This window comes from Nilaparvata lugens, chromosome 2, assembly GCF_014356525.2.
Source record: "Nilaparvata lugens isolate BPH chromosome 2, ASM1435652v1, whole genome shotgun sequence".
Taxonomy (NCBI): domain Eukaryota; kingdom Metazoa; phylum Arthropoda; class Insecta; order Hemiptera; family Delphacidae; genus Nilaparvata; species Nilaparvata lugens.
In genome coordinates this window covers 44,689,277-44,715,888 of record NC_052505.1, presented here as the reverse complement: position 1 = coordinate 44,715,888, position 26,612 = coordinate 44,689,277, and the positions used below count along the sequence as shown (strand labels likewise).

The following is a 26,612-nucleotide window of genomic DNA, read 5'->3' as shown; positions in this document are numbered from 1 at the left end:
AGCAATACATTAATGTAATTTCTCTTCTGTTTATGCTCAACTAGGCCTATGTGTGAAGATTGATTCCACAAATACATAATGTGAATGTGAAAATCTAATTAATTTCTAACCTGGAGTCTCTTCCAATTCTTGTAATTCTTACCTTCTTAACGGGTTTGAATCCACTGCAATTCCTTTTATAAACTTCAACCATGTTCGTGTTTATCCCACTATGTCATATATTTGTTGGCCTTAATCCAACCTGAGAATATCGGAGACTGAGGCTTATTGGAGACTTGATTTCCCTATTCTCCAATTTCTTTATTTCACATGCTGGTTGTGCTTACAATCAATTTAGTAGATCAATTCCTTTTGAAATCAGTAATTGCCAAACATTGAAAATTATTCGAATAGTTATAAATCTGGTAAGAGAACTCAATCCTGTTAATTTTCATAATAAACAATACCAACTTTCCCTCGTATCTTTCTTTCTGTGATAAGTGGTAGTTTAGCTCTATTTGTGTATAATCTTCATTTATTCAACAGTTTTAAAGATGCCTAGTTACAAAAATGCTCAAACCGTGTTTGCTTTTTCCTTGAAACATAGTCTTGGAAGCAAAGACCACTCCTGAGATTCTTTTCGGTAGAAACTGGAGCAAGTTGAGCACAGAGCTTAATTGATGCCAGAGCTGATTGGTACGTAGTTGGGAGTCGAACAGCAGACACGATAAGAGAACTGAACACGCTGTTCGAGTCTTGTAGTGGCGAGTCGAGCTAGGTAGCTCGAGGCGTGACTTGCATTACAATTATATTCTAACTGTGGCACCCGGGTGTGGACTGTGGACTGCTTCACAAAAAAGTAGAAAACAATTTGTGGCTCAAACTCCAAGCGAACGCCGGATATTGCTGGTCAGATTCCAAACACATGAGTTGTGTGTGGCTGTTGGCTGATGGACTTTTCAATAAACACCACTTTTCTGTATGTCTTGACCCTATAAAAACAACTAAACGAATTGTAGAACATGTACTTGCCTATCTTGTCCATAGTTGTCAAAAGGAAAAGTAAGGAAAAGGAAACATATTAAATTGGTTTTCCATAATAGTCTTATAAAAGTTCGATTATCAATCACTATTGTCAATATGCCCGATACTCAACCATATAAGCCTTCACTACGCCGTTAAATCAGATCCTCTAGGTTGAAGCACATATCTAACCTAAGATGTTTACTTAGTCTATGGTTTAAGCTTTGAAAATTGACTGAAGCCTTATAACTTTATTCTAAAGAGATACTTGATTGGAGGATACGTTGTGAAATACTCAACAGTAAATACGTTTTATTTGATTCTTGAATTTGTACATTTAAGTTTCTAGAAGAACCTGATCTCCTCTCTTCCAACTCAATTATGTCTCTCTTATGTCTTGTAATGGAATTGAACAGATCGATTACCTCTTATTATGGTGTCGAGCGTCAGTTTCGTAAAGCAAAACCAAAGGGAGCATCTGAATACCAAGCACAAAGGTTTTCAAGCAACTATTCCAATCCGAACGTGCCTCAACAAATCATGGCTTTCTCAAGAGTCATCAATCTGCAAGGAATAGGGAAAGTAGTGCAACAATGTTAGAATACTATAAGAGTTACAGGGCACACAGAATTGAAAACAAGAATACCAATGAAATTTTGATGAATTTTGAAATAGGATGTCATCGCCAATCAACTAGCCTATTCTAGGCTGGCGACAGTCGTCAATCCACACAAATACATGAGATTTTGATAGTCGATTAGAAGATTAGATAGTTAGCGATAGGATCAACTCTATAAACACAGAATTTTAATTGGCCGCTTAAACATGAAATAGGATCTGAATTCAGTAGAGAACAAACTAGAACTGCTCCAACTGGTTTTTTATTGGTCTAACCAAAAAAGTACTTCTGGTGTAAATTTTTCGGAAAATTATATCTGGCCCACCTACGGGAGACGTCAGAGTTTCCTTGCTTGTTATTCTCACGCTTATTTTTGTCGTTCTTTAATAATAATCGTCTCATAACATCATTCTTAGTTTTGTCCGACTGACATCAATTCTTCAAACCTTGTAATTATTCTGCCTACTCTACAGTTTAATAGACTGAACCAGATTCCTGTAGAATCGGAATGATGCCTAATAAACTTGAAACTTTCTACAAATGTCCGTGTAAAGTTTGTAGTAGTAATACTATAGATATCATAAATCTATTCGTATATACAGCATCTGTTCTTTATCTGTCATTTTCAGGTTTAAACTTTATACAATCGAATTTATAAATTTTTACTATACTAAACAGTATACCATACAGTATGTATAATACTTCATCAAACTGAACACATAAATATGAAAATATAGTAGAAACCTCTATCAAAAATGTTTTTGTAACCACAAAAAGTAAAATGATACAGAATCAAATGAATAATCGTAATAAGGATTATTTTTTCATTTTCTTTGATTCTGAGAGTTATAATTTACATTTTTATTTCTGATTTATGCAATTCGTAGGTACTAAGGTATTATGGTTGAAAGCTAATCCGCTATAATGAAACCACAAACGGTGGTTGACTGACCGCTGTTCCGTTGATCTTGGATTAGGAATCAGATTCCTCTCAAGGAATTTCTGCTGATGACAGTTCTTTGACATGATGAGTAATTCAACTTTAGTGCAACTACTACTATTTTTATGATTCATATGAATAGAATATAAGTATTATAAGACTACCCATTGTGTGATACATCATTTTAAAGAAATAACTGATAAATTTTGATCAGCCACATATTTTGGAAAGAAGTATCATAGAACATATTCATTAATGTCATCTTTCTAGTTTAGAGAAGGCCTTTAAAATGATGTATCACACAATGTTTGTTTACGTTCAAAATATTTGTGTTACAATCCCTCACTTCTTTAAAAACTAAAACTTCAATCAGCCGCCATTTTGGATAAAAGTATCATAGAACATTTTTGTCGATGCCATCTTTCTTTTTTTTAAAGGCCTTTAAAATGATGTAATACACAATGGGTGTTCACATTTAAAATATTCGAGTTACAACCCCTTATGAGGGGTTGAAATTCAGTTGTGTGTCAAAAGGTACAGTATTTGACCAATCATCAAACTTATCATGAAAGTTACACTATCATATCTACAACAGTCTCCAATTTATTGAAGTGTTCCCATACATTTGACTCACTCTGTATAAGTTATGAGCTGAAGCTTTTCAACAGATTATTTTGTTCAGAATTATAGCAGAGAGAACTCAGTACTCAGATCTTCCCTTATCTCTGTTTATAGTGAGTTTCAAGTTTCAAATTCAGCTCCTGATCAACATCGACTTGCTCTTCCTGTCTGTCATGAAAAAGCAGATAGCTGTATGACTATCATTTTCCAACTCCGCACCATTGCTTAATCATTTTCAGGCTATGAAGAAATATAATAATGAGTTTGCAGAATATTCAATTTTGATAATGAAAGATTATCATCATAATTATCATAATGATATATATTTAGAAAATATGTTTTTCTTGATAAATATAATATATTAGAAATAATTATTTTTAAAATTATATTGAATAGAATCAACATTTATGAATGATAGGCCTATATCAGATACACCAGGATGACTTGAATCATATCTGTGTCATTACTATAATTTTATTACTTAAGAAGCCAGTAGAAAAATCTTAGCCGTCCTATCATTTCCACTGACTTTATGGACTTTGATTACTATTGGAGAACATTGACTTTTTAGAACGAACTATGACTGTTTTTGTCCACCTTCATTTCAAGAACAAGTTACTTAAATAATATTCTTAGATCTTGATTTACATTCTGGTTAGAATGATGATTATATCTTCCAAGAATTTGATTTGTAATACATATGAAAATTCTTAATATTTGAAAATAGTCTCCATCTCTGATTGGTTCATAGTTGACCAACTTCTCACCAACCCTTCAAATTGAAAGTCTTATTTGTTTCTTGTTACTGGTTAGATTTTGTTTCACATGTCTGTTTTTGTTTCATCTTTGTCATGTTTCGGGAAGTAAACATTCATTGTAATACTAGAAGTTATTGGTTAGAATCTCGTGATGTTATAAGAAATCAATGGTATCATCCGATCAATATTTCATGCAGAGAAATGAAACTTATGTTTATAGGGTGAACGAAAAGTTATCGCTGTTAATCCTGCATACAGATCAATATCTATGAAGTATGTTTTGGTGTTTTGTATACACAGTGTACCAGTGTACAAAAGTTCAATAAGTTGGCAGAAAGTCTTGTTTGGTACTTACTTTGCCCAACAAAGCCGGACGCAGTTTGCTCATGAATATTGGAAAAATGTTTTGTAACTTGATAAAGTCCCATGAAAGTCGCCAGGCACGTTGAAGAGAAAGTTAGGACAATGATTGCTGCTTTTTCAAGTGAAGTACCCACATAGTGGAAGAGTGCCTTAGTAGGAGAGAAGCTGAAGAAGAGGAGAATAATGCTGAGCTGATCCCAATAAAAACAAGAAGCTCAAAAAGCCAGTGGCATTCCAATATTTTTCAAAGGTATGTTGTGTAGTCTGCTTTGTTATGAGAGACTCGTGAATGCCAGCCAGACTGAATAGAGAACTATTTCAATTTTTCATTCTCACTTGAATTTCGTTTTCATTGCGAACAATGGACCTGCAATCGTATATTGACGTCCTATTCAGAGCGTTATTCGATTCGACATTACAATGCACGCTACTACACCCCAATGAAACAAGTGGTAATAAATTTGAATGGAATGTTGGAAACGTTGGTACCTGTTGGGAAGTATGTTCATAACGAGTAAATATCTTGATATTTTTCTGGTTATGCGAAAATTTTATTTACGAACCATTGTTTGATGTGTTTGTGTGGCTGCGATCTTGATTCATGTTGATGTTTCTATTCATGTAGCTTGGAATAGTGATTTTTAGCCAATACTCAAGTCTGGAATCAGATCCACGCTCAGGGCTGAACAAATTTTGTTCTTTATACATGAAATATACGGAAACTATAATTCAGTTTTATCTCATTCAACTCGATTTAATCGGATCAAACGGGAGTACCTACATCTATTTCGAGTAAATTTGTCACACGGTCATCTCACAACTACCTTTATATAAATATTAAAATGCTGTGCCCTAAGGAGAATGGCGACGTCGTAGAGTAGGTTTATCCAATTTATTAGCCCGAATTGAAAACCGCGTAAGGAAGTAGAAATTCTGACTCACGTTAAAATGCATGCCGCAGCTGACTGCTGATTTCAAACCTACGTTCACAGTGTTGTCAGTTCGTTGGACATTGCATTTATCAAGAGGTGCTGGGGTTATGTGCATAAACTTTTTTCAAGATCGTTCCAAGCAAGTTATGGTTGACTAGCAAGCAGTTACTGATCGGCTCTTGATGTTACTGGTTACTAGCTCGGAGAAGATAGAGATAGAAGATAATCTTATACTTTGTGTTACTAGGCAGCTAAAGCCTGCTTGGCTGAGAATGTTTTTGAGTAGTAAAATCTTGAAGATCATTGTTCACAGATGATGCATAATATTTCTATATAATTAATTCCTGGTCGTAATTTCTTATTGATAATTATGCCAATTTTATCTGAAACTGAGTTGAACTTGGTCTAATTCAATTTATTAGATTATCTTAAAACCACTCCAAGTGAGATATAAAATTTAATTGTAGTCACTCAAGTAGGAAATTAATCATGGTTGAGCCTTTCCAAGTTTAAAATGTGGTTTCATTAGAATTTCATGAATGCGTTTTCATTAGTATTTCTGAGCAATTTCTGTAGGGTATCCTTTCTGCTTCCTAAACCACTTTTTCTGTGAAATTCGCTCAAACAGAACCTGAACTTAACTGAGCTTCACGGATGGCGGATTAATGTAACACCACGACAAGATTCAAATCGAGCATGACTTGTTCTTCTTCTTCATCTTAAAACTGGTATTCTCCTTTCTAATTAATGTCGACCTTGCGTGTTAATCTGCCATACTCCTCCCATCTTTTCTCCTCAGACCAATCATCCCCTTCCCCGCTTTTCTTCTCAACTTCTCAATATTTTACAGCTTATGAATTTGCCCGAGAGAGGAATAACTCTTCTTTGATGATACCGTTAGCTTATAAATTCCGCTAGCATAGCGACTAAAGTATCGTAATGCTTGTGACTAGATAGTCTATCAAGCTGATTTATATTTTGAAACTATTCTGAAATTCCCATCCCATCTGCAGAATCAGTTACGCTCAAAGCTTTCAAATCGAACCAACTCCTTCAATATATTCTCGAATCCATTCGCTCTATTAAATACTGTGCCGTGCTATGAATTTGGAAAGTTAATTTAGAATTTAGAATTCAGAAGCACACACAATATAACCTAATAAAAGGGATGCTTGATAAACATACTTAGTGCTAGAGAATGGGAATCCAGAAATGACAAAAGAGAGAACGAAATAGAGAGAAGATATCAAGTATATTGTCGCCTTTAACAGTTTAATTCAACAGTTAACAAAACAAAATTGAGTTGCATCATGAAAACCGAAAATAGAATCACTAAATTTAGAAAGTTATCTCCCATATAGCTAATTCGATTTAATCGGATCAAACGGGAGTACCTACATCTATTTCGAGTAAATTTGTCACACGGTCATCTCACAACTACCTTTAAATAAATAATAAAATGCTGTGCCCTAAGGAGAATGGCGACGTCGTAGAGTAGGCTCATCCAATTTATTAGCCCGAATTGAAAACCGCGTAAGGAAGTAGAAATTCTGACCCACGTTAAAATGCATGCCGCAGTTGACTGCTGATTTCAAACCTACGTTCACAGTGTTGTCAGTTCGTTGGACATTGCATTTATCAAGAGGTGCTGGGGTTATGTGCATAAACTTTTTTCAAGATCGTTCCAATCAAGTTATAGTTGACTAGCAAGCAGTTACTGATCGGTTCTTGATGTTACTGGTTACTAGCTCGGAGAAGATAGAGATAGAAGATAATCTTATACTTTGTGTTACTAGGCAGCTAAAGCCTGCTTGGCTGAGAATGTTTTTGAGTAGTAAAATCTTGGAGATCATTGTTCACAGATGATGCATAATATTTCTATATAATTAATTCCTGGTCGTAATTTCTTATTGATAATTATGCCAATTTTATCTGAAACTGAGTTGAACTTGGTCTAATTCAATTTATTAGATTATCTTAAAACCACTCCAAGTGAGATATCAAATTTAATTGTAGTCACTCAAGAAGGATATTAATCATGGTTGAGCCTTTCCAAGTTTAAAATGTGGTTTCATTAGAATTTCATGAATGCGTTTTCATTAGTATTTCTGAGCAATTTCTGTAGGGTATCCTTTCTGCTTCCTAAACCACTTTTTCTGTGAAATTCGCTCAAACAGAACCTAAACTTAACTGAGCTTCACGGATGGCGGATTAATGTAACACCACGACAAGATTCAAATCGAGCATGACTTGTTCTTCTTCTTCATCTTAAAACTGGTATTCTCCTTTCTAATTAATGTCGACCTTGCGTGTTAATCTGCCATACTCCTCCCATCTTTTCTCCTCAGACCAATCATCCCCTTCCCCGCTTTTCTTCTCAACTTCTCAATATTTTACAGCTTATGAATTTGCCCGAGAGAGGAATAACTCTTCTTTGATGATACCGTTAGCTTATAAATTCCGCTAGCATAGCGACTAAAGTATCGTAATGCTTGTGACTAGATAGTCTATCAAGCTGATTAATATTTTGAAACTATTCTGAAATTCCCATCCCATCTGCAGAATCAGTTACGCTCAAAGCTTTCAAATCGAACCAACTCCTTCAATATATTATCGAATCCATTCGCTCTATTAAATACTGTGCCGTGCTATGAATAGTTGGAAAGTTGATTTAGAATTTAGAATTCAGAAGCACACACAATATAACTTAATAAAAGGGATGCTTGATAAACATACTTAGTGCTAGAGAATGGGAATCCAGAAATGACAAAAGAGAGAACGAAATAGAGAGAAGATATCAAGTATATTGTCGCCTTTAACAGTTTAATTCAACAGTTAACAAAACAAAATTGAGTTGCATCATGAAAACCGAAAATAGAATCACTAAATTTAGAAAGTTATCTCCCATATAGCTAATTCGATAGTATCCTACTCTGTCTGCTTTACATTGAAAACATCCTAGATTGAATCATCAGAAGCTTAAAGGACTCTAATTTATAGAAAGGAGAATTGGAAGTTACCATAGATATTTCTCAGAAGTCAATCATAAATAACAATAAATATTTTAAAAGAAAGATCAACATGAAATTCAGAAAACTCTTAGAACATTTAGAACACACTTGGAAACTTTTAAAACACTATCAATATATTATCAAATATTAATAATCCCCAATAATATCTATTCTGTATCTTTATATTATACTTTTAAAAGCTGCAAAGACAAATATTCCTGAAGGATCACATCACGGAATTCTACATGGGAAAACTATTAAAAAAATATGTGACATCAAAACAAATTTAGAAAAGGCTAGGGTCCTTGAAACTTCCATCGATTTTTCACAACATAAAGATGAAAATATCATTTACAAAACATTTATCAATAATGGACCTTTAAACATTTTATATGCTAGTTCAACTCTAAGTAATTTAGTATATTATTAAATATAAATATACTGACAACTGAAATTCCCAGCTGGATCCTTAAAGAGAAAATATGGCCACATATTTCAATGTAAAGATACAACCGAAAATCTACTATTCAAACAAAAATAAAAATTTGTCATCTATTAATCCCCAAATCCTAAAGTTTGATTTAATGGTTCACGTTGTACCCCCTTTTTGAAAGTCCATAGTCACTGAAACCCATTCTGCCACATCCGGAATTCCTGGGACTTTTGTTTAATTTGGAAAAAGTTGTTACCTCAAATCTGTTTCGTCAATTTGAATCTAGGCTCGGTGATTGAGCTCTACACGTCCAGATGGGACAGGAGACAGCAGACCCCAAGCTTCTAGGACTGCCATCGATTCAGAGGCATCTCAGCAGCTTAAAGACACACGTTCACGAGACATTCATGGACCCGTACATTGACTGCTGTTAGAATAAAAAAATTAAACTAGGATAATGCAAATTAACATAACTTCAGTCATATTAAGTCAACATTCTTTAGGTTCTTTTTAATATAAAACTCAAATTAATACTTATTACTTTAAAACACAAATAGACATTACCTACTCCAATATCTTGATTTAATGGAATGGAATTTATTTGTAATCAGGGTCATGCCCTATATACAAAGAGGTGAGTACATATTATACCATAATACAATACTATCACTTCTCATAATAAGGTCTTTCGAGTATCATTCTTAGTTTATTCAGTCTGTTCAAATTATATGATAGGTGTTTCCTTAAGAATCAAGAAAGCTTTTTATTAGAATCAGCAAAACAAATGAAATCTATATCACAAAATACTAATAGAATTCATAATAATATACTACAAACATCAGTAAATTTGGATTTAAACAACAGTAATTTGAATTTAGGTTAATAGCTTCCTCTTCAGAAATAATATCAAACAAAAATATCTTGATTCCTTCTAATGGGCACTCTACATTTCTACAAGAGCATATACCGGTCATTTTCTTCCAACATTTATCAGTTTGAATGTACAATTAACATCTTCCATTACAAGAGAATCAAAAGGACTATTCCCAATTACTTTACTAATATCACAATAAATTTAATACTTTGATGGAAGCTTTCATCGATAATAATTTCCTAAATTAGATTATAATCTATGACGTACCTTTGGTAGCAGTTATAGGAGGTTAATATCCATCGTAAGGCGACAACTTTTGATACTCTCTCTTCTTTACTTTTGAAAAAACTTCTAAAATGCAAGCGAACTAAACATACTGCTACAACAGAAGGTTGCAGAGACAATAAAAGAAAAGACTAAGGCCGGCCAAAAGCCATAATAAATATTATCTAATCACTACATAAGTTTAAGCAAAGTTATTGAGAGACTACATATTCACTTATTCAGTTCTGTTAGCAGCAATGGATAGACGCTGAATGAAGCCACGGTACGCTTGCCTTGTCGAGACAGCTGCGTGATCGGCCAAACTAGACTATTGCAACTTAACCAAAGTCAACTGTGATTGGGAGTTGCTATTTTCTAGAAAATATTTATCAGAATTTCCGCCAATAGAAAGGAACAGTACAACTACAATTTAATATACTGTACATCCTCCCACCAAGTGACAGCTATTTTCCAAATTTCTAACCAAATAAGGCATGATTGATAATCAATCGGACACAAATTCCTTGCCTTATAAGGTCATGAACCAGACTGATGCTCCAGGAAAATCGTTGATTTTCCTAGTAGTGCGCCTTCTATGCACACACTTACAACGTCGACACAACACAACGCAGAAAAGCAAAGCAGCGAAATGCATTTTCATAACAGGCTGACTTCTCATGACAATCAGCATAATCCTCATCATTCACAATTGGAACAATGAATATTGTTACAATACTGTATTTTGAATTCTCAATATTTTATTTTTTCTTCATTTCCACGAATCATTGAATCATCATACATTCATTCATACATGATTCAAATATTATTATTTGATAATATTCAATTATTATATTACAGGATTAAATTTATTCAAACCAAATGTCACACTCTTGAACTGAATATCCAATTCAAAATAGGAAGAGTTCTGTTCTCTCCTATTCATTGCTATGATTTCTGTATCATTAACGTCCTAACTCCGCCTAATAAAGAATTTTTAATTTTAATTTTCATTTCATCATTCTGTTGATGGTAGAATGAAACTCAGGTTATGCGAAAATCAACTCTCAAAACATCATCCGATGATAGGCTATTTTGAATAAATTTTAGTACATTTCAAAACTATTCCAATTGAATGTACAACCATAGACAAATAATGTATAATGAAAAGCTTGGATAATATTCGTATACACTCTAATTTCTCATTGGAATACTATCCATCAATTCCCACAGATTCGTAACTCCAGCTGAGAATAGGAGATGCTTCTGCTTGTTATTCAAGGAGATGAAAAACCCCCATCACCATTGTGATAATCACGTGAGCTACTAGCAGTGAGCTTCTCTGAAGTTTGCAATTTTAAAATGCCACTATTATTGTTTTGTGTAATGTCTTATGATAGTCTGCACAGATAATTGCTATGATATGTGAATCCACATAATTATTCTAAGGACATCTATTTTATTCCTGCAAATTTTTCACATGAAAGCAATTTTCCAGTATCAATCTGCAGTTGAAAATTAATCGTATATCATTACACAATTGAGTCACTATTTGTTGTGTTTTTCTTTCATAACCATTTAAGAAAGCATTCTTGAAACACAATGGTTAACGGCGAGTTGTCCAAAGATGATTTGCCGTGTTGAATGCATTTGACGCTTTATGAGAAACTTTTTAAACGGTTGCAAGGTTGGAGTGAAAAGAACATACAATAATTTCATACAGCACGCAACTAAAAATGTTGGATTTCTATGAATAGTTTTCGTGAGAACATGTTATCATTGCTTAAATGTCCTGATTGTAATATGAGAATGAACAGATTGAATCAAATGTAACAATTGCAGTTCATTCAGTTCTAATGTGGAGTCTTCTAAAATTTGTAGTGAGCTTAGATGTTCGCAAAGAACATAAAACGTATCAAGATGACTACAGTTAAAACTAATTCATCCAGGACATTGAATTTCAATGTTCATCACTTTTTACCAAATCCTTTTTTGCATTCTGTAGTCTGTAATCTGTAGTCTGCACCATTCAGTTCAACCATTCCTGTGGAGAAAGTAAGTACAGGATTTTCGCGTAAAGAATAGATGAAAACTGAGTCAGAGTTTGTTGATTAGTTGCAGACTTGCAAAGTTTCTGTAAGTTTCCGTTACTAGCTGAAAGGTACTGTAATTTGTGTTGCCTGAATAAAAGTTGATGCTAATCTAATTCGGAAACTGGGCATTATCGAGGTAGTATTATTACAGGGAGTTGGCAAACTCTCTCAATGTATATGATAGGCTACTCCGTTTTTACGGAAATCCGCCTTTAAAATATACGAGACATTGGATTGTTCAACAGGGATTAGCTTGCTGCAACTTGAAAGAAATGAATGATTTGTTTTCAAAGAAATTGGATGTGAATTCTATCACATTAGTCCTAAACCTAAATAGTACATTTTCAATCTAGTCGTTTGTGATATCATATTTTATTTATTCTGTTCAATTGATCGATTTCTTCATTGATCACTTGAATATACTTTCTCACTCAATTGAATATTGTTTTGGATAATCAACAGTCGACAGTGACTGCAAAATCGAAATGACACTCATCTCAATATTGAATTGATATCCTTCATATAAATTAATATATCCTTTATGGTACAATTCACGTTGAGTCAGTGGTAGTGAAAGGACGGCATGGTTACCATGTTTCTTTTTCCACCGCCTTCTAGAGAAGATAGCTGTGACTCAAGTCATTCTGGTGCTCCATCTCATATAGTGTTTATTATTATTCATTCGTGTTAATAATGATTCTTATAATCAATTCTTATATCAAATATACTTCAATGTTCACCTTATTTTGTGGGGCTACTTCTATGTATATGGAAATTATGAATCAAACTATCCTTTCAACATTAAAAATAAAATCATGAAAGAATACTTCGATTTCAAATTTTTATGCTCAAATATACTATAGCCTATTCACCAAGAAAACATATCTTTTCATGATTTAATAATAAATTTTCATAATTCAGATTAAATATTCTGGTAGTTAATTGATGACCTAAAAACTATTTGGTGATAATGGTGCGGGGTTGGAGAAGGATACAGAAAGCTATCTGCTTTCTATCATGACAGACAAGGATAGCTAACCAATGTTGATCAGGAGCTGATTTAACGTTAATCTCACTATACAATGTTAATCTCACACTGCAGAGCCTGTGAAGGCCTGTCAATCCAGATCGCTTCTATTCGATCACTTTTTCAGAATTTCTCCACATTATTTAATTCATGCATCAAGCGACTTCAAATATGAGTTATCAATGTTGGAAATAGCCCTATATAATCCATATACCAAGTGACCTTATAGAAAGTGATGAAAATTTGAAGGTATAACTAAACTCGAATGTTTTATTTGCTGTACTTTGCATATTATACTGAGTTAATTTATTGAGTTAGAACTGCAAAATGCTCGGCTATATTCGGAATTTCTTGTTATAAAGAGTTTTGGTGTTGTGGATGCTTGTGGGTGTTATATACGGCTTCATCTTTGATAGACCGTAAATCTTTTCTTAATATCGTACTCTGTTTCATAAACGGTAGCTGTGGGAGACTAAGTGGGTAACGAGGCGCATGAGAAAGAGAGGAAAAAGAGGATGGACAAGGTGGGGAATAGGGATAGTGGAATGAAAATGATTTTAGGGCATCCTTTCGTTTTCTCCCATCCACCTCTCCCCAGAATAGCGGCTCATTTATGAGCTCACTGAGCCGAAAATAAACCTGAAAAATGTTATATCCACCTTTAACCAATCGGATGTTCATTTGTTCACGCTATTTATCTATTTTTATTTATAGGGGTTTTCTCTACCTCTTTCTTTAACCAACTATAATCCATTTTTAAAGGGTTTTCGATTGCTACATTTTAATTTGCGAATTATTGATTGTATTTTTGACAATTATCAAAAGATTTTGACAGTTGATAATGGCGTGATCATAGAAAAAAATTAGTCCTGTCTAGAAGAAAACAAAAATGGGTACTAGTAATTTTAATAAATTGGATACATAGTATTTTTCGTTGTCTAGATAGTTATGTACTTATATAATCAATCAGCACTTATGTTTTTCAAATTTCTATTCACAGTTTTCCAGTATCCCCTAATGTCCTTCAAAAAATGTTTTGTTCTTAAATTTGTGCTCTTCAATCACGAATGGAATAATCTAAAAAAAAATTGAATGTATCTTGGATCTAATAATGCAATCTACAAGAACACTGCCTAGGAATAGAATGCAAGACATTGATTCATTGTTGAAGAGTTCAAGTATTATGATGAAACGTTTATTTTCGTTGGAATTAGGACCATAACATATTTTCTACGTAATCATATAATTTTTTCCATCTACAACGAACCTGATTTCAAATGTGTGAGAGTCGTACTCTTTTCTACAGAAATGAACATAACTAGTAAGTGAGCAAATTCTTTTGTAGAGGAGTACAATCTTATCCCGTCTAGACTCATGTCAGCTGTTTTAGTGTAGGGGTTGTTTTCCACCTATTCACTATTTTAAATTGAGATGAGCTATTCTCCAGCTATTCGTTAAGTGAATGCTGTAGTAGTACATTACAAACATATTATAGCAGCTAATAATTATAATAGTAAAATATGTACTTAGCTGGCTATCTCAAAGATCGTGAATACCCTGTGTGATCTTCTTCAACTTGAATCGTTATTGGATTAGCTATTTTCTTTGATTGAGTACAGAGTTATTCTAGCCACTGAGATTGCATAGGTTGTCTAATCAAGTAAACTGGAGAGTGAAAGGAAGGCGGCAGACATTGAGACTACAAGTAATCAGGTCTGTTATGGCCGATAGGCTGACTTGGACAATCAACCCGGTCGCCGCTAATCTGACTCCTCGCTGCTGGGAGATTAGCTTTGATGGCTCACGCATAGTCAGGTGAGTCACAGCTAAGTACCACGGTCACTCGCTCCTCGTCCTCATTCCAATGAATGGATGAATGAGCACTGTTCAGGAGCTTCGCTCCAATGACTGATGATGAACAAGCAGTGAGGGGAAGTCATCAATCACAAACGACCCCCGACCCCCGACACCCCCGCCAATGTGTGGTTATTTGGTTATCCATTGCAGTGGTCGTCTACGTTGCAGGAAGGAGGTGGCTCAACATTCTATCCAATCAGCCGCTCTGTACACTGTGATCCGATTATCAGATTCAACCTGAACGATTTTAAATCGATTGCTTCCAGTCTGGATTGTGTAATTGAGGGTTCAATAATTTGTCCAGTTATAACCCTGTTAGAAAACTAGTTTTCGAATATCAGGTACTATTGTATCATGAGGATGAATTCTGACATTACATTTAGTAATAGGATGGAGTCTTGGAGTGGATAGATGATAATGGTGAAAAAACTGATGGACGGTCTTCATAACAGTCGAGTTCTACTCCTGTTGTTGTATTTTGTAACCAAAAGAATAGAATACTTCTTCCTCTCTCTCATTATTGTAACATACATAAATAAAGATATCTAATCTAATCTAATCAGGGTTGTTTCCAATTTTTTTTAACTTGAATTCTATTCTATTCTAAATGTTCCTTTCAGTAGTATATCCCTGGCTGATATTTAATAATTGTTATTATTATTATTATTAACAGCTCTAATCGTTGTTTTCTAGTTTGCTAAAATCCTAGGACATCTATAACGTCTGAAACGTTAGAACTTCTAAAAAGTATTAGTATTCTTCTAGATATCTCAGGTCTCTTGATAAGAACTTCTCATTGTTATCATTCTCACTTCTCTCCTTCGCTATATCAGCCTTTCCAGCACTCATCGCCATTTCCATTTTCATTGGTTTTACTACTAATCCTCCATTAAGCAAACTCTTCTCTAGGCGAATTCCTAGGTTTTCCATTAGTCGAAATGTTGGGAAACGTTCTGCGTGAGCTTTGAAGTTTCAAAGTTACATTTAACTCGTAATTTTTCATTCAATATCCTCATATCATACAGAATAATTCATTATTGAAATAATTGTCTTACATTGCTTCGCTGATTACCAATTTATTGCGGGAGACTAAATCCCAATAATTTTGAAAAAAACAGCTCTTCCACACGGGTTATCAATGCGTAGTATGTATTACAACTCCAAGTTAACAATTTCACTGAACTTTGACCTGGAAATCTACTGTCCTCCAAAAATACCATCGCCAGGGATGGTCCACCTCCTAATCCCATGTAAATCACAGATGTAATCTAGTCGGATTATTATCTGAACCAAATAATACGTGCACCAATACAATTACCTTTTTAAATCTCAGAATAATAATAATAATCATTGACAATCAATTATCCTACGCCCCGCATATATCAGATCGTATAGTGATGGGCATTGTCCAGGGCATTGCAATCACATAGATGAGCTGATAATCCAAATGTGGTCATTAAATCACGTCATAAATAACAGGATTGTAATTATCATGGCGACACTGCTTGGTGACAGTTGGCTGTGCAATAAATCATATTGCAATTACATTCGACATATTCGCCATGTTTAATGCGCAAAATGATGGCTCAGATAGGGACCGCACACAAATCAATCATCCTCGTTTTGTAATTATTATGATCGTGTGAAAAGTGCCACTCATGCTTATAGACTTGGAACATCAAATTGATAAGCGTTTCCATTCATGCAACCAATTTCGGTTTAGGTTGTAGTTATCATATCAAATTAATCATATAGCACGTATATAATTAGGCATTGCCTAATTCATCGGAATTTTCGTATATTACAAGTGGAACTTTCAATTCCAACATGAAACATGTTATTGAAAACATGAAGCTCAGGATGTGACAAATTTAACTATGATCAAATCATGATCAGTGACAATGACCGGTTCCATTGGAACAAGTTTGTATCAGTATCACTGCTTTTTGCATTTTTCACCAGCTCCTCCTCTATTCCATCAACTTTGCTCTAGATATGACGTGTTTCGAATGGAAATCACAAAATCAGACTGCTCCAAAATGTCTGATTTCCAGCTCTTGACAAATTCTCCAGTGGTTCAGTATCCAGCGTTTCAGTATTCAGTCTTCAGCGTTCAGTATCCATAGTGATGTTTGAGTTATAAAGTAATTGAAAATTATAGGAAAGCATTTCTGCCACTTTTCCTTATTCTTTGTATTCGATAATAGCTGGCTGTGTTTCAATTTGTCCTGGTAAATCTTATATAATGATAATAATTATTATTGTGGATTCTTGTTGGAGTTGGAAAAAAATGGTCGAGCTATTTGTTAGCTGATACTGACTTTATAACTTTAGTTATCTAGACCAATGTTTTTAGTATGCTCTAATTCAGTGGAGGTGTGCCGAAATAGAACGTTGCTTTTATAAGTTATTTTAGAACGTTTTTAGTTATTATTTATTATAATGATAACTAATAAAATTATCAAATACCATAAAACTCGTACTGATTTATTGATTGTAATCAAGCTCGGACATATTATCTGGTACAAATCAATTACACTAGTGATCTGTATCAGTGATAAGAATATCAGGTGCGCATGCCATACGAACCAAAATAGAAGATTTATTACGATGCCCAGTGTGGTTTACGTGGAGAGAAAGTTCAACTGGGGAATGGAACACCTACTAGTGTAATTATATTATGTAAAATAACTGAATCATGAGTCTCATAGATCAGACATATCCATCTGTGGTTAGTCATAGCAATTCAAAGTAATTTATGATCGTTAATTGTTGATTGAGACTTGGCGACTATCTATCATTCATTAACTCAGTCTATGTTTATTCCCTCGTCAAACACGAGCTGAGTATTTTTTGAACTGGAATTCGTACAGTTGACCATATACAAACTCTCGAGACCCAGCAGCATGTTAGGAGAGTGATGTGGTGAAAAACTGTTGCTCTCTGCAGCCTATGAATAAAAACTCATTTCAATCCATGAATAATTTATCTGTGACGAGCAACAAATTGCTTCATACTCTATTGCTCTAAGTCAGTGAAAAAGAACTTGGTCTACTTATATTTTTTCCAGATTTTTTTTTAAAACGTCCATAGAGAGAGGAAATTTGAGCATTAATAACTTAATGCTTGATGGGGTACATAGCAAGACCTTTGCAACAACATCGTTGGAAGCTGTATTCTATTGCTGTGAATCATTCTTTTTCACAATAATTGTTGAATATGCCTAATAATATAATAATAATTATTCAATAATTATTATTATTATATTATTAGGCATATTCAACAACGAATTAGAAGATCCGTCTGCTCTTGATATGTCATTGGTTCCAATCATAAATTGTGTATGTTACAAGAATATCCACCATAATGAACTAACAGTGTTACAAATTTTTCCATCTTCAACTGCTGTAGATATCAGAATATTGAATTCAATTACAAATCTATCAATAAGTACATTCAGGCACGGCCCTAGGGACTTTGCCGCCCTGGGCGAGATCGGCAACCGCTGCCCCCCCCCTCAAAAGTATCCCGTCTAATTCTAATTGTTAATCCCAGGTTCCAACCCTTCCTTGAGTGATCGCCTAACTATTGTGTCTCCACTGTGATGCGATCGCGCTATTCGCACCACAGAGTGTCAGTAAACTCTAAATAATACTAGGAATCCCAAGTGTAAATTGCACATTTTAAAATTATTTTTGTTTCATAAACTGTTTTATGTTTCCGGTTGCAGATATATTTTTTATAAGCTGACTTGAAGGTTATCAGCTGTTCAAGCTACAATTTATTGACATTTGAACAAATAATATCGAGGCACCGAGCTTCGTTCGTTATTTTCATTTATTGATAAACAAAACACAATTATTTAAAATTATAGTGTTTATATTTCACAGCTGGCTATACGTCAGCTTATGAATTTCGGGGATGAAATATTTTGATTTTCCACAGATGCACTCGCTCACTCACTTTTCATTATTCACAAACGACGAAAGTCTCAGCTGCTTTTCCAAGGATGAATTATCCTTTTAATGTCCTTCAGCGAGTTTTCCCAGGGATGAGACCTAGTGCGATCGAATTTTTCTATCATAAACCTACTATGTTCCAACTTTCGTGAAAATCGTTAGAGCAGTTTTCGAGATCCGTTGGACATAAATAAATATAAATAACAATCTCTGAATGAAATTTCTAACACCAACTAATTTTGAATGCATGTTTTTATTGTAATTCCGAGCACTCCCACACGTCATCAAACTGTTGACTGCATTTTATTCAGCATATTGACTCTCTCTAGAAGACTTGAAGTAACTGAAAGTTGCAAGCTAATGGAGTCTAATGGAGGAGTCTCTCAGGCGGAGAGCTTACTGACGTCGGAGCCGAGACTTTGAAAATGGAGGCCCTCGGTTGAGCGAGAGGCTGACGGGCACCCAAGGATGCTGTGGACTTGATCTGCCCGCGGCCACAGAGTAGAAAGAGAGAGAGAGGATAATATCATAGAGAGGGAATTCTTCAGTGTTCTATTTTGCTCAGTGCACCTTGCCTCCGAACCTGCCGGCTTTTAATGGCCGCCTGACGGATGCTTCCACCCTCCAATATAAGCTGCTCACATTTATAACTTGGGACAAGATATTTACTCGAGCAACAGTATAGCTATCCGTGAGCTATCCTTCCTCCCGAGTGATTGTTAGTCAGTATCGGAAAACTATTGTCCGGACCGCCGTCCTAATGTAATGCAGCCCTGCAGCAACTTCCACATCCTCTCCAAACTACCGACGCTTAATGATTGCCATAACTCATCGCAGCTCTCTTTTCATCCATGTTGATTCTACCATAATCACGCCAACCGCGCGATCTGCTAGGAGGTGTCGCAAATATTTTATTAACGCACAAAAACTACAATAAATCGGCGCAAACGGGTTGTTCACGTCAATCCCCTAGCGCTGGCTTCCTTTATTCTACTGGAAATAAGTGGGTGTTTTGCGAAACGGGTTTCAAATCAAATTCAACCACACCGTAAATACTGGGAGTTGATGGCACGCTGTTAAACAGACTCGACGTATTTTGCAAATATTTGGCATTAACATTGCTTTATTATACTTGGATGGATTTGTGTGCTTCCTTCCCGCCAATTATCTGACAACTAAAGGTGGTAGTTTGAGGGGGAAGCTTTGAAAAATTCAGTCATGATGAGAGTGAATAATGAATAATATGTGTACGTTGTCAAACAATCTTGATGTGTTTTTGTGATATTTCTTTGGGAGTGTAGTATTTTCTACACTCTGATGTGAACAAGCTGTATTTCATAAGCCAAAATAGTTGATTATCCAGAAACGTTTATTGAAGATTTTATTTATCGAAGTGTTTATGCACACTACCTTAAAGTTATCTTCTTTATATGATCACAATTGTCTAATCCTTGGATAAATATTTTAAGATGAGCGATTTATCATTTCTAATATTCAAAAGTTCATAAACCGTAATTTCCATAATTTTCACAACCTGCTGCTGTAAAAGATGAGGAAAAGACCACTTGGATTGACATTAGATGGTAATAATTTATGAACGAAACGAATGCAGCAAATTGATTGCTCAAATTCCAACGAGTTGGAAGAGAAACGATAAGTTCTGGTTGAGAGCACCCAGCTCCGAGTACTTTCCCAAGCTTTTCGTGGAAAGTTCGATTAAGCCTAATGAAAAGTGTGCGGCCCACTTTACATCTATGGTCGGCTGCTACAGCACGAGCATTAGTGAACGAGTTGCACCTTTTCTCAAGCGCTCAGCAATCGATCAAAAGGACACTGCCGATAATATATTAGATGGTGATAGAAAATGTGAAAAAGCTCGGCGGCTAGGTTTTTGTCGCCTTGATATTTGTGAGATCCGTGGATTTGGGGGACGCGATGGAGAGGTGTGAGGAATAAAGGATGAATGAAGCTGGAAGAAACAGATCTAGGGATAAATGATGGAAGTGAGATTGTTGGTCTGATCTCCATCTCCATTCAAGCGCAATATTCACTTCACCTTAGCTCACACTCTCTCTCACTCACTCCTGGCATAACTGAATTCCGACCAACAAACGCCTTCCTCAGTTTGCTGTGAAAGGAACGTCTGTTTTTCAATAGCAGCACAACAACTTCAATGCTTATTTATTTATTATTCCTTCTTCTGCTTTGCTATTCTCTTCCTCTCCTCTCCCTTCTTCTCATCGACATCTCATATCCAACTCAATCTCCAACACTTCGCTCTATTTCACTTGCACACATACATACACACAAACACACTAAACATTCGATTCTCAAAATCTCTTGCTGTTCTTAACCCTCCTCACCTATCACCCACACCATTAGGAATACTTGAAATGTAAACGTAATCGATTTTTCTTCCTCTTTTCTCCACTTCTTCTCCTTCTTCTTCTTCTTCTTCTTCTTCTTTCTTCTTCTTCTTCCTCTACCCTCACCAGATTCTCCTCTTCATGTCCTCCTACATCGCCACCACCAACTCCTTCCTTTGTTCCTTTCTTTACAGCGCCAGTCTTCAATACTGTCAAGTTCACTCAGCCTTCCATTTATATATCATTCTCTCTCATCTTCCATTCTGATTTTCTATCTTCTTCTCAACCAACATCCAGTATTCTGGATGTCAGTATTCCGTAAAGGTGTAGAAGTATTATGTCATCACTGAAGCTTATGATAAGTACTAACACAAAAAACTCAAATAAGAACACAGAGAGATCAGAATCATGTACCACTAAAGTATTGTTTTCATGATTGTGTATAGATGATTGTGAGCTTTTCTGTTACAAGCAATTTAAACAACAAAATTGATTTGATTAACTCAATTGTTTGTCATCAATCGTTAGGAATTTTTTATGGGATCAACAATATATGGTTCTGGATTGAAGCGATTTGGATTCAAGTTAGAGTGATGATTATGTTCTTCCCTTCCCATTATACTATCTTTTCCTTTCTATCAGCTACATCGCACAATGCTTCTTTCTTCTTATCTCTTGACTTCCCAGTATCTTCCTCTGCTTCTCTTCTCTACCTGTTTGAATTTCTTAGAGAAATGAGGTTATGTCTTTTCTAAGATACAATACCGTACCTACAATTTATCACAGGATGTATATGATCTGTTAAAACGAATCTTGGAAATTAGATGGATATGATAAAAACAAAATCTTGATCTAGGGTATTTTTAACAGAAACACATGAGCAAACAGAAATTGATATATTTTGAAAATGGCACTTTTTCAAACTCCAAATCACTTAAAATCTAGTAAATAGTTTCAGGTTTCTATCATGAGTTTACTTTTCTCACAGATCTCCAACGTTTGCTATCAAGTCTTTACATTTACTTTTTCCTGAGAAAGTCACAGTGAAATCATAATCTGATGACATCCCAAGAGTCGAGATGAAGAGTTGTAAATAGAACTGGGCGGTCATAATATGAATTAGGGGTGTAATAAAGCCAACGGATCAGGTTTTCGTTTTTTATTTCTCTCGTGAAGTGATGCTGCAGTATCCTGCATCTTCCAATGCGTTTGCGGATGGAAGTTTTCATTTACAACAGCCCCATGTGAGATAATTCTGGAGCCGTTAGTCGCTTGCCCTCTCCGCTCTACAGTTTAATAACAGTTATTTGGTTATAAAATTGAAATCACGATAAGAGATTGCACAGTTTCTTGATTGCTGATACTTCTTTGCTTACAAATCTGCTTTATTATCTTATTCCACAGGAATAGTTTATCGAGAATTAGTAAATTATTTAGAATGACATGACCTCATCTTACATTTTTATCTCTCCTCTTCTATCCCCCTCTCTAATGACTAACAAGGAGCTCTCCTAATCACTATTTATCAGCATATACATCTTGAAGAGTTACAATATAATCTTCTTCTTCTTCTTGCCCTAAAGAATTAGGCGTATAGGCGTAATATAGCTCCGGCTCAAAATTTTGAGTAGCTTTATATGCTCTTTAGCATATGAAGAGTCAAATCAAATTCATTAGAGAGGTTCTCAATAGTCAATATTCGCAATGTAACAATTTAAGAATCTATTGTAAACCGAGCGAGTTACTACGGCAGGTTATCAACTCAGACCAAAGCTATCTACTGGACCAATTTTCTTCTAGTTTGTAAACTTGCTACTTTGCTTCAGAAAATAAGTGACTTCCGCTGCTGCAAATAATGAACGACGAAAAATGTCGGGTGCCACTTGTAGCGTGCACTGTGTGCTGTAATCAGATTAGAGGACAAGAGGCAAGTTTTGCCAGACTGTAAATTCCCTGCGGCCGAGGACAGAAGTTGGGTGACTGTTGTCTCAGCGCAGGTGAGTGGGGGAGGGGTGGTCGAGGGTTCACGAGGGTTTAGAGCAGGCGACTTTTGCAACAGGTGACAACATGGAGTGCACTCGGCGAGTGTCATAAATAAAGTTGCGCGGCTACTCAGCAGAGCTGAGTCGGGCACTTGAGTGTTTCCAGCACTCGGCAGCTCGGGACAATGCCACTCGACATCAGCCAACTTTACAACAGGGAAATCGGCAAGGGTTGATCCTAATTGACACTACATGCAGTGGGCTTCTCCCATTTTACGTCATCTAACATTAGTAATTCACTGATACATCACTAAACATTATTAATCCATTTCATTACAGTGTTATTACATTAGTATTGATTCGACTTCTTCTAATAGTGATACTCCTATTGAATCACTACAATTACATAATCGATAGTGAAATAATGGTAGCATAAATTTATGATACGGTACAAGACAGGATTAGCCTATGCACATAAAGCTATGCATAATGCTCAATAAGAGTACCTAGTTTTTCAAATGGTGAAGTCAATTTAAAAAATATAAAAATAAGGATAGTTAACTGAGAGCTGAAACATTATTTTATAATAATAAATTTGACTTCATTTCTGCGTGATATTATACAAAACAAGTGAAAATTAATAGAGTAATAAAACTAAGTAAGAGTAATAGAAAACTAAGCATGCAGTATTATCATTCTGCTCCACTATAGAAATACAATGAGAAAAAAAAGCAAAACAAAGAAACAAAATGAAGAAAGCTATTTCATGTTGAATGGAGCTGTTTGAGTTGATTTGAATAAATAATCGACCAATTACAACGGAAGTAACATAATTAACCGAACTGAGAATAGAAAGAATTAGAACTCTTTCAGAGACAGAATTAATTTTGAAACATATTTTTGCACAGCTAATTAACGGCAATGAAGATGATCACATAGAATCTTGACAGTTGCTGGTTACTGGAACTGAGAACAGAATTATTTTCTTGCTTTATATCCTTTTTGAACTTGGAATAATTGAATTGAGGAGTAAAAGGCGTTCCTTTTTTATTGTTTGAGTGAACGGCCAACTTGTTTTGAATATAGTCTATGACTCATTTATCACAAAATCTGCTCGTAATCGGTGATATGACAAATCATGGCTGGCACCCTGAGGCAGTAGTAGGACAAATCATCCGCAGAGCTGTTTCGCATTGCCAGCAACAAAGTCAAGATTGCACTGACGGTTGTCAACATCCAAACCGGATAGAAGAAGAAGAAGAATCGGTGATGTATTTGATGAAAATCAAATTATAAGTTTTCACAGACCATCTCCAGCTGGTATTCTAGGTCAGAATTTCTTGTGTAGAACAGATTCAACAATCAATGAATAGAAAGTTTGAATAATTCGCTGTGATAGGAATTTTAAATGGCTGATCGTTGTGTACCTACTTATCGTGTGTTATATAAATTGTTTAACTCACGTGTGGTTGGTCAAGTGAAGACCACAGAGTAATAACAAGGACTCACATGATTCAAGTGTTCATCCATGGGAGACATCCACTTAATTTACTCTACAATGTTTACCAAGCGCTTATCGAACACAAATTGCATGAATTTACATTGGCATATAGTTGACACAACACTTGTGATCTCTCTGCTAGTGAGGTGGTCTAAAAATATTGAGTGGAGGTAGATAAGTAGTTGATAAGTTTATAGTAAAAATAATGGTAAACTGATAAATGAGATTGGTAGAATCAAACTCCTATATTTATTCTTCATATCCATATGAACTCTTCTCATTACTAATAATAATAATAATAATAATACTGTCGAATAACCTGGCTGGCTCAGATCTGGTGTCAGTGTTTTTTTTTTTTTTTTTTGGTCGCTCCTGACCAATTTCAGAGTCGTATGAGTTAACGACTGCTTTTCAGCCAGCCGGGACCGACGCATTAAAGTGTCCATCCGAAAGATAGGAGTGGCCCTCAGGTATATCTAATACATTAATATATTTGTCTGATTTTGTACTATTTGTCAATGTATTGTAAGTTGTATACTTGCGTTTTTAGAGAATGTATGTATATTCCTTTCAACAACGCCTATTGAAATTGATTTTGTTTAATGGTTAATGAAATTATTCGTATTGTTCATATTCTTATTCTGTGATACTGTTGCAGGTGCACCTGTACTTCTCGGCGCTGGGTGAGGACAAAGTGCCGTACGTGAACTCGGCGGGCGAGCGACATCGCGTGCGTCAGCTGCTGCATCAGTTGCCGCCGCACGACAATGAGGTGCGCTACTGCCACAGCCTCAGCGACGAGGAACGCAAGGAGCTGCGACTCTTCTCCGCGCAGCGCAAGCGGGACGCGCTCGGTCGCGGATCCGTGCGACAGCTTGCTGCGCCCATGCCCTGTCAAGGGGTCAGTACAATACAATACAATCGTTTTCATTGTAGCCACTTCTGAAATAATAATAATATGATAATGATAAATTTATTTATCACAAAAAAACATGACAATATTGTCATAATACGAGTAGTAGTATCAACATAATAGAAATACTTTTTGAGAAATTAGGTTACCAGCTAAGAAATTGTAATTTGATAAGAAGTAAAAGAGTGATGGGGGATTTGAATGTCAATTATAATATTATATTGATAGGGAAAATGAAGGACAGGCAGAGATGGAGACGTGAAAAAGAAAAAGGTAATGAAACCGAAGGAAGGAATGAATAGAAAGACGACTCCTTAATGAACTCCCGAGGACTCCTTTATGGGAGTTACCAGCTGAGAATATCATCAGAAGCATCACCTTGTCACCAATTACAACATTATTTAGTAAAATTATACAATATTATTTGAGAGTACGTTATTCTAAATACTAATACGATTCTAATACTGATTTAATAATTTTGAAAAATAGGTAATAATAGACACAAATTTGTCAACAATGATCCTGAAATTTCAGTAGTCCAGAGATGTTTAGCCCGATGTCAAAGTTTAGTTACATTAGTTTGCTAGATTCAATGTATGTTTAATAGTGATGTGATATTTAACATTGCCACTGTGTATTGGAATATCATTATGATAGTTTATGAATTCCTTCTGTTGGAATTGCAAAAAGTGAACAGTGCTTGATAACAGGAAAGGGAAATTATAATTTCAATAAGAAGAAGTGAAATTGTGATGAGGAATTTTAATATAAATCATAAGGAAAGAGATAGGAAAAGGAAGGACAGGCACAGATGGAGACATAAAAAAAGGTAATAAATAAAAAGGAAAGAAGAAATGAAGAGAAAGAAGACATGAACTATTAGAAGAGTGCAGGAGAATAAGATTAAAGAGGAGTGAATGATTTGATTTTCGAGTGTAGATCATTGAATAATCCTGACTATTCAGATTCATTGCAAAGCTCAGTAAATCGCAGTTTATGTAACATCTCATGCATTCTGTGAACCATGTTAATAAAACATTATGAATCACTTATAAGTAAGTAAAAACTTTGAATAAATAACAATTGGAATATAATACAAT

The 26,612-nt window shown here is 35.1% G+C and overlaps 1 protein-coding gene across 6 annotated transcripts in view; it reads left to right on the top strand.

Annotated features, from left to right (window-relative positions):
• The window catches only part of LOC111048457 (protein prickle), a 357,446-nt gene that overhangs the window by 306,004 nt on the left and 24,830 nt on the right, over positions 1-26,612 (top strand). For all 6 annotated transcript variants that reach the window (XM_022334379.2, XM_022334450.2, XM_022334518.2 and 3 more), the window contains one exon: positions 25,258-25,500. In XM_022334379.2, the coding sequence (XP_022190071.2) occupies positions 25,258-25,500 (243 nt within the window). The remainder of the gene's footprint in view (positions 1-25,257; positions 25,501-26,612) is intronic.